The 14,120-nt window shown below is 41.9% G+C and overlaps 1 protein-coding gene across 1 annotated transcript; it reads left to right on the top strand.

The window, feature by feature from the left end:
• Window positions 1-4,732: 4,732 nt before the first annotated feature.
• gja4 (gap junction protein alpha 4) lies at window positions 4,733-11,089 on the top strand. Its single transcript, XM_073462834.1, has 2 exons — window positions 4,733-4,794; window positions 8,118-11,089. The coding sequence occupies exon 2, from the start codon at window positions 8,127-8,129 to the stop codon at window positions 9,258-9,260; it is 1,134 nt and encodes a 377-aa protein (XP_073318935.1). The 5' UTR covers window positions 4,733-4,794; window positions 8,118-8,126; the 3' UTR covers window positions 9,261-11,089.
• The last annotated feature ends 3,031 nt before the right edge of the window (window positions 11,090-14,120 follow it).

Below are 14,120 nucleotides of genomic sequence, written 5' to 3'. Positions count from 1 at the left end.
ATATATATATATATATATATATATATATCCATCACTTCAGAGGATCTACAGCTCTGCCAGTGTCATGCATATTTCATCAAACAACATGCAAGGCTGCTGAGCCCATAGCTCATGTAGCTCTGACATCTTCACTAACCAGGCAGCACTGATAGACACACACCACTTTCTGTGCTGGAAATTTACTGTTAATGTGACAGACTGATAGAAAGAGCCATTCTTGTGCTGTCCCATGCAAACACACGCCCACACAGCACAGGCACACAGTATTATATCCTGTCATGTCACCCCTGAAGTGAAGTAGTGACATTTTTTCTTGGACTTGCAGATTAATTTTGCATGATGTAACATGTCACCAGAACTTCCCACTTCCTCAGAGACTTCTTTGTGTGGATGATCTCGAACAACGTGACGTGGAATCTTTCTATTTTCTATAAGAAAAAAAAACAAAACACACCATTGCGAATGAAGTGTATTGTTCCTTTATGAAGACTAACATCATTGTTTTCCTCACAGATAAGGGCAGATGATTATAGGGGACCAAAGAGCTGAGATAACAGTATAATAAAGCCATATTGGTGAACTTTATAAGCTGAGATCTGGACATCCACTGGCTACATTGAAAGCCCTGAAACGTTGGCCATCACTCTCAGAGGCTATATTGGTGGCAATAGCCGATGGGTTCAAAGATTGCCATGTTAGCATGTTAGCAGCTCTGTACTGGCTGTAGACTCAGGCACAGTGCTTTGAGCAAAATGCAAACATCACCATGCTAATATCCTCACAGTGACAATGCTAACAAGCAGATGTGTATCAGGTGTCATGTTTACAATGTTCTTATGCTGCATTTCACACGATGCAGAACACAAAAAATCCCAACAGAATGCCGCTCAAAGTCAGGACTCTTACACGTTAACACGTCCATCCACCCCGACTTCATGAAGGAGTAGCTGTTTGATGTCACACAACAATGGCAGCAGTTGTGGGGAGGAGGTACATGACAGTGTAAGCAGCATTGGTTTAACGTATCAGCAGGCTAACATTTGCAACTCCTTCAACAGGTGATGAGATATTTCACTCAAAACCACAAACGTGAACCTCATGGTGTTGGTAGAGGGAAAGTCAGGGAAAGTAGGATTCATCCTCTGTGAACTATGAATGTTTGAAGAAAAATCTTATTGAAATGTATCCAATAGTTGTCTACACACTTCACTAAAAAGCACAAATGTCAATTGAATGATGGCGCTGGAGGAGAAGTCAGAGGATAGCCAAAGTCAGTAGGATTCATCCTCTGGGGACAATTAATATCTGTACAAAATTAACAGGACTTCCTCTATTAATTGTTGGGATATTTGAATCTGCACCAAAGTGCTGGACTGTTAGAAATTGCTATCCCTAGAGCCATTTCTACAAATAAATATTCAACTCCATTGAACCACCTTTAGTCCATAAATAAAGAAAGCCTGGGTAGAAGGTGTTCCTTTTGTTTTGTTTTTTTTACAACCGATGGTTGCTGTTAATCATTTAGCAAAGCAAGGTGAGGTTGATTTAACACTCCCTCCATTACTTATTCATGTTAAGAAAAACACAAACATGGTCATGATTTGTTGGCTGTCAGCACTTCCTTTTTTCTAAAGGGGACCTAGGGCTGTAAAGTAAATGGATCCCGTTGTTTGGTTGTTTTTGCTTCTGTTTCATTTTAACCCATGAGGATAAACCTGCCTGTGTGTTTTTCCTATGTAGATGTAAACATATGAAAAAAAAAAGAAAAAGAAAAGATTTTTCATCCTCAGACTCATAATTTGGTGCTCTGACTCATCCCTGAATACGTGTTCCCAATCCACGGTCATATCTGCATCATTGAGCTCACTGGTGTACACTCAGGTCTGAATCTGTCATAAAGTACAATGGTGCATGTTCAAATGTGTGAGGAACTGATTAAAGTTGAAGCTGGCAATTAGTTTCATTGATAACTGTACCGCCAGGGAGGAACACACCGAGCACAGGGGGACACAACACATCTCCTGACTGGAAACAGTCCCATTACTCTCTGTCTGCTGTCCTCACGTCTCTCCTCGCCATTCATCTACGGATATAATGACCAAAGAAAGAGCAAGACGCTGATCTGTCAGGATGATTCACTGTCAATTTAGCAGGCTTTTTATAAAGCTCCGCACCGTGCAGCAGCTGGGTAGATGGACCCGGCCTCCTAACTCTTGTTATAATCTACATATTGACACATATGATGGCACAGCGCTGATTGGGGACGACTGTGAGGAGATGACTTCTCAGCAAACACTTTGATTTGACTTGAGTGCGGTGTCAGGAGGTGATAACTGGAGTGGCCATTAGTGGTTGGATTTGTTGCAGACTATGTTATGACATGTGATATGGTGCTGAACGGTATTATGCAACGAGGCTCTTTTTGAATTTGTGTCATCGTGCAGTAAATGTGTTTGAATAAAATGCTTGTTTACAATCCATCACTGTTTCAATTTCTTGTCGACATGAGAAAGCCACTGGCTACGATGCTCGGAGCAGTGCGCTCCGTAGCTTGTGCCAAAATTGATTTAAGATGTGAAATCTAGTCTTCCAGCGACCTCTTGCTTACAGTACACACTCTGTTTGCATCTCTCAGAGGAGAGAGGCTTGTTTTGAAAAGATGCATTTATATTGCCGAGACGTGCCTCAAGGTTTCGCATTATCAATGTATGGACGTTCAATGAGTAGGCAGTGAGAGGCTGAATTACAGCAGCATCCTGGCCTTGGTAGGGTTAGCTATAGCCACTCATCGACCCAACAAAGCCTGTGCACAGCCAGCTGCCTGTCTGGCTCTTGGCTGGAACAGGCTGCAGACTTTTCCAATAAGCTCAAAAACAAGAGGTGGTCTTGGAGCATTTGCTTCAGCAGACAAACTGTTACTTCTGATAAGTGAGTTATTATCCAGATGAGACGATGAAGCACCACTGGTACAAGTCAAGTTATTTTATTAAAGCCTGTGTGTTGTGTCAGTAATACACAAAGTACACTTGAGTCTGGCACAGACACACTCACAGCGGCCCTGTAACTCACTTAAAGTAACATTATGTAAGTATTGTATCTTCAAATAACTTTAAATAGGATCAATGGACTCCCGCTATTGCACTGTTACTTCAGTGAGAGGGTAAGATCCCAGTGCCAAACACTTTACAGCAGTGCGTCACACACAACACTCATAATGGTGAAACTGGTCATACTTTGAAAATGTTTCCAGGCTACTCTGCATCAACTCTGTGATTTACGGAGTTTCCTGAAAGCAACCTTCAACTGTAGCTGGCTGACTCTGCTCAGAGTGTTACACCGCTGTCACTGCAGCTTTGGGAGATGGAAGTTTACATTCATATTGAATTTGTAGTTTATTTTCGACTTTATTTGTATCATTTATTTATCTATTTTCATACTTTGCTTTACTTACTCTTTTGTAAATGTACCACATTGAATTGAGTTTGATTTTGTATTTAATTTAATTTATTTTGTATTACTCCTTTGTATATTTTGCTTTTAAATATGTCTTAAACACAGTGTATCTCTCCTGTGTGGTTGAATTGAATCTGGTGTGTGAATTAATTTATGTATTCATGTATTTATTCATTAAACTACCTTTCTTTCTGTTTTCTTCCCTCCTTTTTGTGAATACTATGTTTTTCGACACAAACCTAATTTCTTTTCACATGCTACTGTATCTATACATTACTCTATTTGCTGTGGGTTAGGTTGCTGTATACATTTTTGTGGAGGCAGCAATAAAAGAGCACGATTAAAAAAATCAAATCAAACTAAAATGATCATATTTTTTGTATCCAAATCTCGATCTAAATATGGATGTTGTGTTCCTCCACAGTATAGTCACAGATTGCTGTATAAACAACAGTGTAAGAGGTCATACTGATGCAGATATAGCAGATGTTGGAGTTACCACAGCAACAAGCTGTGAGTATGACCAAATCTCGGAGGAGATACAAACCTGAGGAGGTCATCAGCGCGGCCCCATCGATCTGTGCGTCATGCGCCTCCTGTAAACAAGGACACTGGCGCCATTGCGTGGCATCATGGAAAATTACACGAGACTGTGTGGCTGTAACATCCGACCAAGTCATCTGATGACAAATACAACTTGAGATGAGAGGACAAAGTCAGGAAAATAACTGGAAGAAGTTAGAAACAATAATATTGATAAAACCTTGTTGATCTTTACAGATGATAGTCTAATAAGAGGCAGGTGGAGCCTATTTTTTAAATAATAAATGACATCTAAGTTGGTTCTTTATTTAATCAGCGTGATCAAAGTTGGACAGAAGTTTGTAGGGTTGACTGTGGAAATAAAAGTGTTAATTATAATCGCACAGCACCGCCTTTTCCTTTAAAACCCTGACATTTAAAACACTTCTCTCTCTCTGTTTTTCCTGCGTAATGTAACTCAGTCAAACCTTTAAATAACCGAAGGCACGAGATATCCTCTGTAATTAACGCACAGTGGTGCGCTTTAAACTGAAGCCGCACGTCCGAGCGCACTTACCCAGAGCTCACCCGTCCCATTTCCTGGATGAAGTTCCTGAGGGAGGATCCAAAGAGGCAGGCATGGGAAAGTTCTCCCCACTTTTTCCGATTACATCGATTCTTTTTAAAGACAGAAGGAAAACTCAAAGCGACTGCAGACCGCTACTGGAGGCAGCGGAGGGTGACGCATAAAGTCCACGGAGAGTGCTGCTGAGGCCGGGAAGCCAATAAGGAGACAGAGCCGCTTCACGACAGAGAAAGGTAGGAGCGTTAACATCACATCAGGATAATAATGTGACCCTGTGGTGATCAGCAACTGTCAGTGAGTGACCTTGTATTAATCTCACAAGGTATCAGGATAATATATCTACAGCAGGCTTACAATGCCTAACACACTTTCTGTTAACTTTTAATTATACTTATGCTTTAATTAATTACACTTTATGTATTCCTAAAGTCAGTTACAGGGTGTCTCAACTTTTTAAAGTCTAATATGTTGTGTGCTGTGTGTGTTTTTTGAGAGTGATGGAATGTCACCATGTACATTAAGCCTACTCGAGTGCTGTACTTAAGTATAATTTTGAGGTATTTGTACTTGAATTATTTCCATTTTTGCTACTCGATACTTCCGTCTCACTACATTTATGATTTTTTACTCCAATAGATTTATTTGATAACTTTAGTAACTAGTTACTTTGCAAATTACACCCTGCATCAGAGCAAAAGAAGCATATTTTAAGTTGGTTTAATCAGAAATTAAATAAAAACATTGATTTTGATAATCAGAAAAAATGCTCATTATCGATTCCAGTGATCAGTCAAGCTGATAATTGGTTGTCCCACATGCATGTAAAGATATTTACATGTATAATTTACTTTTACTTGTACTTTTAATACTTAAGTACATTTATTGTTAGAAACTTTATCAAGTACTTTTTCTTTGGATGACTTTAACTTTTACCCAAATGTTATTTTTACATGACATCTTTACTCTTATTCCAGAGTGACTTTTGGGTACTTTTTCCAACACTGCCATTGATTGTGCCAATAATAATAAGGCTTGTCACTTTAAAGCTGTATTCCCATACAGTCACTAAAACCGTTTGAAAATGTAGTCAGTGACATAATCCAAGTATCACAATATGAGAGTATTGTAATTGATTACTTTCAGTTACTTCTGGATTACTTCAATACCAAACAAATGCAAATAGAGACCTGAGAATACACACTTGTGTTTTTGGTTTCACTTAAGACCAGAGTGATGTGGCACTATTGATTTTGTATTTTTTAGTTATACTGTTTTATTGTATTTTCCACTGATATATATGTTAAATGGACTTTATACCTCATACGTCTTATCTGGTATAGTGATTCATTACAGCTCTGTTGGTATTCTGTGTTATGCTGATAGAGATAAGAGAAATACCCAAGACAATACTGCCAGAAGTGAAACAGTCCAGTTATCATTTTGGTGCCTGTTCAGCGTGGCAGTTTCCCTGACAGCCCATTGTCTCATCTCATCCTGTCAGAGCAGTTTGTATTTTCACTATTAGGAAGTTTGTTTTTCTCTCAGAGGAGAAGAAATAACAAAAAAACATAGAAAAAAAAAGTCTAAACAAACACACAAGCAGTGTCTCAACTCCCCCGCACAGGATGTTTATTCAGATGTGTGTGTGCATGTGTGTGTGTGTGATTGTCTACGCGCACGACATTCCCACCAGCCACCGACTGTCGCTTATCGATCATAACTTCCATCAAGCCCCCCTTGGTATTTTTATGTAATCGGTGACTTGACTCAGCTTTAACAGACTCATAAATCCAGCTAGAAAAATGAATGTATATAACAATGCTGTGTAATGTAAAAGTTTGAGGGGCCTCTCTTGGACCCATTCACTCCAGTTTTACTGTGAACAGTGAAAGCCTACACCGCTCCACTCATATTAAATGTTCACTTTAGTACCAGGTGTTTCTGTTTTAGTTCAATTTAGTGTATGGAGGCCTTGTTTTTCACATGCCGATGATGAGGAGTTGAACCTAACAACGGTGTGAGCTCATGGAAGAACTAATAGGGGGCTGCAGCCAGATACACATGTTCCCCTCAGTAAAGAAAGACACCATTATACTGAAAAGGTTGGAGAAACTTAGCTCATTTGTTGCGTATAGAAATCATTAAACACTTACTGTGCATTAGCGGTGTGTTTGTGAAAAACCCACGAGAATTCTGCAGTGGGATTAAAATATACCAATTAGGTGTTAAGTGGCACATTCAAGCCAATCTGTTCAGCAATGTAGCAGGAAATTAAACGGTGGATGAACTGTATGACCTGCATAACAACTACAGCTAGATGTACAGGCTGGTGTAATGGGCTCCAAGCAGCCAGTACGGCCAGCTCAATCAGAGGAATAAATGTTGGCATTTCTGCAAACCGCAGATATGTTCAGACTTTGATATCCCTTGAGGCTTAATTCTCAATTTTATCTTGTGACAATGATGTGCTTATGCTCTGGTTAGCTTTAGGCACAAAAAACACATCGGAAAAAAATCTTGTTTTGGCTTAAAATACCTGTTTTGGATGCCACAAACACAGCTGGAGATGTCCTGAGGTCTCCTATAAAATACTCCGCTATGTTGCCACAATCATGGCTGGAAACTGTCCTGAGCTCTCCTTAAAAATATCCAGTGTTGTCATGCTTACAGATATTGAGCCACAATCTCAAACTGCATATTTTACAAATGTCAGTGTGGTTCATAGCGTCGAACATGCACAATTGTGACTGTATCAGTGGTTTGCAGAAATGTTAACTGCTAACATGTTATCCTCGTGACTGGGCTGATACAGCACATCACAATTTGGACAGGCAGAAGAGAGTTTAAAAGTCAGATTTATAAGAAAGTTAATTGTTGAGTTTCATTCCCGGCATGGACCTTTAAACAGATGATTTGAAGCTGGTTTGGTTTGGTAACAGTTTTCAAAAGTAGGTTTCACAGTATTTTTGGTAAAATATGCAACAGCACACGTTTTCAAATGCAGGTAATAAGTACTTTCCAAAATTGTGGAACATCTTTATGGGCATTTTTAGGTTAACTGTGTATATTGTATCATAAATATACAACTTACCTTTGTAACAAACCAAACTGCCTGAGAATTTGTCGAAACACTCAGCGAGTTGTGACATTATTTGTGTATAGACCACCTGTCTAGATAGACTTACATGCATTAGGACCTGCGGCTTCCCCTGACCAATATGGCGGCCGCGTTGACACATCACTCCAATAGGTGGAGGTTTTTGATATGAAGTGTAGCGTTCTGGAGGGTTATCAACCTGTTTGTCTTAGAGCGCCCCCATAGGTTGAGTATGGGTCAGTTTAAATGTGTGTCTAGTCTTACACTGCTAATATATCTGCTGCAAAATTCACCTGCCTAAAAGGTGTGGTCTCCACTTTTAATTTAATTCAATAAAAACTGCACTGATTTTTACTTGAACCTGTCGTTATTTAGTATCCTCAGTTATATTATAAGAAAGTATGTTTTACAACATTTGTGTGCTGTATTTACTCATTCTCTCCCAACTGTCCCTCTTAGGAGCAGAGGATGTCCAGAGCTGACTGGTCCTTCCTGGAGCACCTGCTGGAGGAGGGACAGGGGTATTCGACAGCCATTGGCCGCGTCTGGCTTACTGTGCTCTTCCTGTTTCGCATCCTGGTACTGGGAACTGCTGCTGAATCTGCCTGGGACGACGAGCAAGCTGACTTTGTCTGCAACACGGACCAACCTGGCTGCACTCCTGTGTGCTACGATAGAGCCTTCCCCATCTCACACTTTCGCTACTTTGTCCTCCAGATCATCTTTGTCTCCACGCCGACTATCTTCTACTTTGGATATGTGGCTATAAAGGCTGTGAAGGACACGGATAAAGAGGAGAATGAGAGGCAGGCAGAAGAAGGTGGTGGTGGGAGTAAGAGAGGAGGAATTGAGATAGAGAGAGATGTTACTAAGAATGATGACAAGGAGAAACAAGAAGATGGTGGGAAAGGCAGAAGTGTTGACAAGGCTCCTCCTGAGGCTCCTAAATTGAAAGGCAGGCTGCTGTGTGCATACACATTCAGCATCCTGGTAAAAGTCCTCCTAGAAGTCGGCTTCATGGCCGGGCTGTGGATCCTTTACGATGGCCTCTTCATTGCAGCAAAGTTTGAGTGCACGGGGTTCCCTTGTCCTCACACGGTGGACTGCTTCGTCTCTCGTCCCACGGAGAAGACCATCTTCACCATCTACACTCAGGTGATCGCCGCCATCTCCCTGCTCCTCAACCTCGTCGAGCTCCTCCACCTCCTTCAGCTCGCCATCTCCCAGCGGCTGGAGAAGCACTACCGCAAGGAGCAGGAGGACTACCTACCGCGGGTAAAGGCAGTAGCAGTGCGAGAGGAGAAGCCAGAACTCCAAGCGGAGGCATTTCCGTCGCACAAAGAAGGGAGCCATGTTGATCTACCCATCCAGGCTGCATGCCACACTAACCCCTGCGAGAGCTACAGGGACCTGGAAATAGAGGTGAACTGGGGACCTGGGGAGGCCGTGAATGACGTGCTTCCAAGTTATGTGAACTGCATGGGGGCTATGAGGACGACACATTCCCCGAGAGTCCATTATAAGAAACAGACACCACAACACACTGGGAAAAACACTAAGAGTGTCCAGAAGGGACACTCAAAGCAGAAGCACTATGTATGACACAGTCAAATGTGGTGTTTATGACTGCGAAGGATTTGTTTGACTTCCGATTTCTTCCAGTTTCTTCCTACTATCCTACACATGACACTTGACTGTCAGGAGTGCACGGTGAGAGCTCAAATTAGGGATAAACGAAGAAGAACAACTATTGCACTGTAAACCGGATGCCTCAGAGGCAGGCAGACATTAAAACCGAGATATAGATTAGATTCAGATGAATTGACCCATTCAAAAAGCAACATTTTGAGAACACTCCCCAAGGCAACGAAAATGAGGCTCCACAATAAAGAAGACACAGTCATAAAATGCTTTCACGTTACACTTAACGGCTTTTAGTCTTGAATGTGACAGTGGAAAAAAAAAACCTGCAGAGGGGGGTCTGCGGAGGGATGTTGTGAGAGTGTGCAGCGGGAGCACATTTAAGTATATTCCTCTGAGATTTGCACTGTAACCCCTGGAGTTCTCTGAAACCCCCCTCCTCTCTCCAGGCCTGTGTTCACACTGAGGAATGTACTGGTCTCTGGGTCCTGCTCAGCTCCCCAGAGGATAATGGCTGCGTGGATGTAGGCACGCATGCATGCACACACACAATGTACTCCCCCCCCCCCTTTCACCCCAATAAGTTTTGGTCACTCGAGTTGGGGTTATGGACTGAGAGGGAAGGGGAGCCAAACCATGAGAATCCTGGGGCTTTTACATGGCTTCTCATTGCCAGTGACCGAAGCATGTTAGCTATGAAGAAAGAGGGAGAGAGTGGATACTCGATTGCGAGAGCTGAATAATGGAGCACAGACAAGTAGCCAGTTTGAAAATCAAACCTTTTGGAGAGATAAATAAGTGATTGAACACTGAATGGACTGAAAGCGGTACAGAGATGTGCAAACCTAAAGGTGCACTATGTAGTTTTGGGGAAGAGACAGATCTTCATTGACTAAACAAACTAAATAAACCAAATCTTTGTTTTCATGACTGAATAAACAAACTGACAAGGACAACACAGTTTCATACTGTTTTACTTTGTTTATATGTGGCCGACCCTGCCACCTTTCTAGCTTCAAACAGTGTTCTGGGACCTTATTTTCCTCTGAGAACAGCTTGTTTATTCAGTTATGTAAAAAAAAATATTTCTGAGTTTGTATTAGCACCTAATTAATATTTTGAATATTAAAATTCTGACTTTTAAATTCCCATCCAAAACTACAGAGCGCCCCTTTAAAGGGTAACTTTAAGGTACCACTTTTACACATTAAAGTGTGTTTACAGGTCTTGGCGAGTTCTACTGCATATGTGAAAAAAGTAATATAAAGCCTTTTGTGGCTGCAGAGGAGGCTGCATTTAATCTCATAAATTGCCTCTGGTGATGTCACCCTGTCGCTAAATTGCACTGTGAGTAATGTAGGCACCAGGTTTTGGAGAGCAGCACACTGGTTTAGCTTTGCACTTGAAATCAATACATCAGAACCAGAGATATCACCTGTTTTATTCCACGCGTTCTTCTTCCTTTTCAGAACCTGGCACTTACATTACCCACAATGCAACCTAGTCACTGAGTGACATCACTGGAGGAAATTTATCAGATTTCATGCAGCTTCCTCTGGAGCCACAAAAGGCTTTATGCTTCTTTTTTCACATATGCAGTAGCCCTCCTCAAGACCTTTTAACACAATTTAATGTGTTAAATTGGTGGAGCTACCCTTTAAATGAAAGGAAATGACTAACTATGTGAAAACTGTATTTAATGTTTAATGTCTGTGAAGAAATACCAGTGCTAATATTTATTATTTTGTGTAAAATAAAGTGTACCATTAAATGAATGATGACACTGTCAATCACTCAGCAAATTAAGTTCTGCATTATTCACCTTATACAAATATACTATAGATGCTATACAGTGGCTACATTCCATACAGGTTGATCTCTTGTGTACATGATGGTTTTATTCCCTCTCCTCTGAATACAGGGATGAGATTTCTCTGTGGGGAAAATGTCTCTGAAGTGTGCATTGCCTCTGTGTCCACCCATACACTCTGTGCTATCCAAATACTGTCACAATACAGAGGCAGTGAATCACTCAAGAGCAAGCTTTGGGAATAATAGAAATACGGAGCTGTGGAGAAGTGGATGAGCCTTACAGGGTATCACGAGCATAACCTCCTGAGGGGGAAAAAAATGGAGAGAAATAACTTTGATTTAATGGCTGTTTTCAAATCCGTAGCTCTGGCTGTAGAGGGAAGAAAGGCATCAATTATATGCCAGTAAAAGTTCATACAAGGTGGAACAGCGCTTTCTATTTAGTATCCCCCGGGGAGTCCTGACTGTTAACGCTGTTTTCGCGGAAAGCAATTGATAAAATCCAGAACTCAGCACCTTCCACAAAGGTTCTCGCCCAGGCTCCGCATGAATGTAGCCATATGTCTTTTCAGGGCGGCAGCCTCGACGCTCTGCAACACGGTGCTCATTTCCAGCAATTTACAGAACTGTCTCCATGACGATAAGAGATTATCTATAGCAGGAAAGGGGGTTTATGGGAAATTTAAGTGAGACAGGTTCTCATAAAACAAACAGCTTGAACCGTGTGAGGCCAAACAAGGACTACAAAGAGCTCCTGTGAAACTGAAATTAAAAATACTTTCTTTCTTTCTCTGCAGTTTAATAAAGATGTTTTATGATTTGATAATAATAGAAAGACTCATTTCTGAGTTCTCAGAGTGGAATGCGCTTTCTTTGTTGGCAGCCCCTCCCTGTGTCAAGGATAAATTGGCAGATAGTGTTGAGAGAACAATCCAAACAGAGCCTGCTGAAGCTGCCCAGTTCAGAGTCTGTTCACAAGATCTTGGCTGGCATTCCCGTGCAGTCTTGTTATCTCGGTCCAGGTGGGTGGGTGCATGTGTGTGTGCTCGCATGCATGTATCATGTGTGTGTTTTCACAAAAAGCCAAGGGGTCATGGAACAGATTGCGCAGGGGGTGACCCGCATCAGCCCTGCGCCTGCCAATGAAAGCCGACAGCGGAGCAGCGGAGCTCCCTTTAGCATCCATCTTCCTCATATTTGATCAAGCGGGAAAAGCCCTACACCCTGCTCTGTTCTTTCCATAGCGTAACCTCTCACCTCAAGTTTAGAGAAGCAGATATAAACCCTCCAGTATGAACAGACTCTACACAGACATATCTACTCACCAGAAAAAATGCAGCCATTCCAATGAAGCCCCCTAACAGTGCTGATCAAAGTGATGTTTTGGCTCCGTGTTCCTCTGCCAGGACAGCAGGACATAAGCAAATTGCTCTCCCATTCATTGGTTTGATTACCCATAATTCACGTCTAGACTTTTTCCCACACACTGCTTTCAGAGGACATTCCAATAAAGCCTTAACAATGGAGATATTTGTTTGTTTAAGCTGTGAGCAAATAAAAATGAGTGGGAGTCATTGGCTGAGAAGACCCCAATCTGTGTGACAAGTCATCTTTAATGGTCATACATGCAACCTGTGGGATCAGCTGCCATTCTGACTGCGCTTCCTGACATTGTTGGAGTCACTGCTGATGCATTTCCTAACTCTGTTGGTGAAGCCACAGGCCGCTGATCACACACAAAGACACGCAGTTTGGTGAATGAGTGCACACAAATACACACACACACACACCTCCGTACACAAGCAGCTCAAAGGTCCTTCAAGTAGCCTCTGGGTTCGAGCAGGTCTTTATAAGAGAGGCCAACAGTCATACCCAGAGGCAAATGTCCTTTAGGGAAGGTCTTATAAAGTCATGCCCTGCACTGAAGGCTCTGGAGGGTCTTTAAAGGATCCACCTATGTGCCAAACCTGCTCTGTTGTCACACTTCCTGCCAGCTGTACTGCTGAAAGCACCCTGAACAGGCAGAGAAGCCATTCTCTCTCTCTCTGTTTGTGCAGCTGTCCTTGACTTTCATTCATTTGTACAGCCTAACCCAAACCCTTACCCTAACCCTAACCGTATCCAATTTATGCCTTGCCCTAACCTCAACCTAACCTCAATTCATACCTTACCCCTGAACTTGACCAGGACCTCAGAAATCATGTTATGGACTAGTCTTTGGTCCTCATTAGGACTACTGGTCCTCACATTGTCAGTGTTTATGCCAGAAACGGTCCCCAGTAGGTAACAATAATGCAAATACACACACACAGACAGACACAGAGAGAGAGAGAAAGACAAACAGGGAACCGGCAGAGCTTAAAATAGCAAGCCCCGAGGTGAATGAGGTTAATTAAAATTATGCAATATATCTTGATTTTGAGGTATTTGGAAATAATGTGCCTCATATTGCAAAAATAAAACAAAAAGCACTTTTAAGGGTTTAGCGTTTATGCAATTATGTGTGTTCTGTGTGCTGACTCCCTTTGTTTCACTCAACTTATATCTGCACAATGCCGACACACGACTCTCTCTGTATCCATAACAATGTCACGTCCAAGCACCCACTCCCTTAATTTGGCCATTTGTGCTACTTGACAAAACGACAGCAAAATGCTTTGAGCATATCCTAAATTTAAACTCTGGACAGGAAGTGGGTCTGTATCTGTTTCCTGCTCCAGTATTGTTTCTCCCCAGGGATTGGTCGTTTGGGATTGTTCACCCTGACAATGGGGCTGCACCGCAGTGGGCATTGTTGCATTGTTTTGTGGCGGCTCCGCTGTGCTTAGTTGACCTAATGTCATGGCCACCCCATCAAAGACCAGTGAAGGATGAGGGAAATGGGCAAAGAGCCATTTGTGCGGCTGGAGTCAATTAAGATGGCTGGTGCTGCTTATAGCTGCCGGTGTGTGTATGTGTGTGTATGAGGTGGGGTTTAAGTAAACTTGTGCATGTTTATTTGGTGGTCTC

Source organism: Pagrus major, chromosome 3 (genome assembly GCF_040436345.1).
Source record: "Pagrus major chromosome 3, Pma_NU_1.0".
NCBI lineage: Eukaryota > Metazoa > Chordata > Actinopteri > Spariformes > Sparidae > Pagrus > Pagrus major.
The sequence above is the reverse complement of the archived record's forward strand: the minus strand, read 5'-3'. Positions and strand labels throughout refer to the sequence as shown.

Bases quoted from the DNA above. Each gene is read 5' to 3' on its own strand.
- gja4 (XM_073462834.1), top strand. From the start codon at position 8,127: ATGTCCAGAGCTGACTGGTCCTTCCTGGAGCACCTGCTGGAGGAGGGA.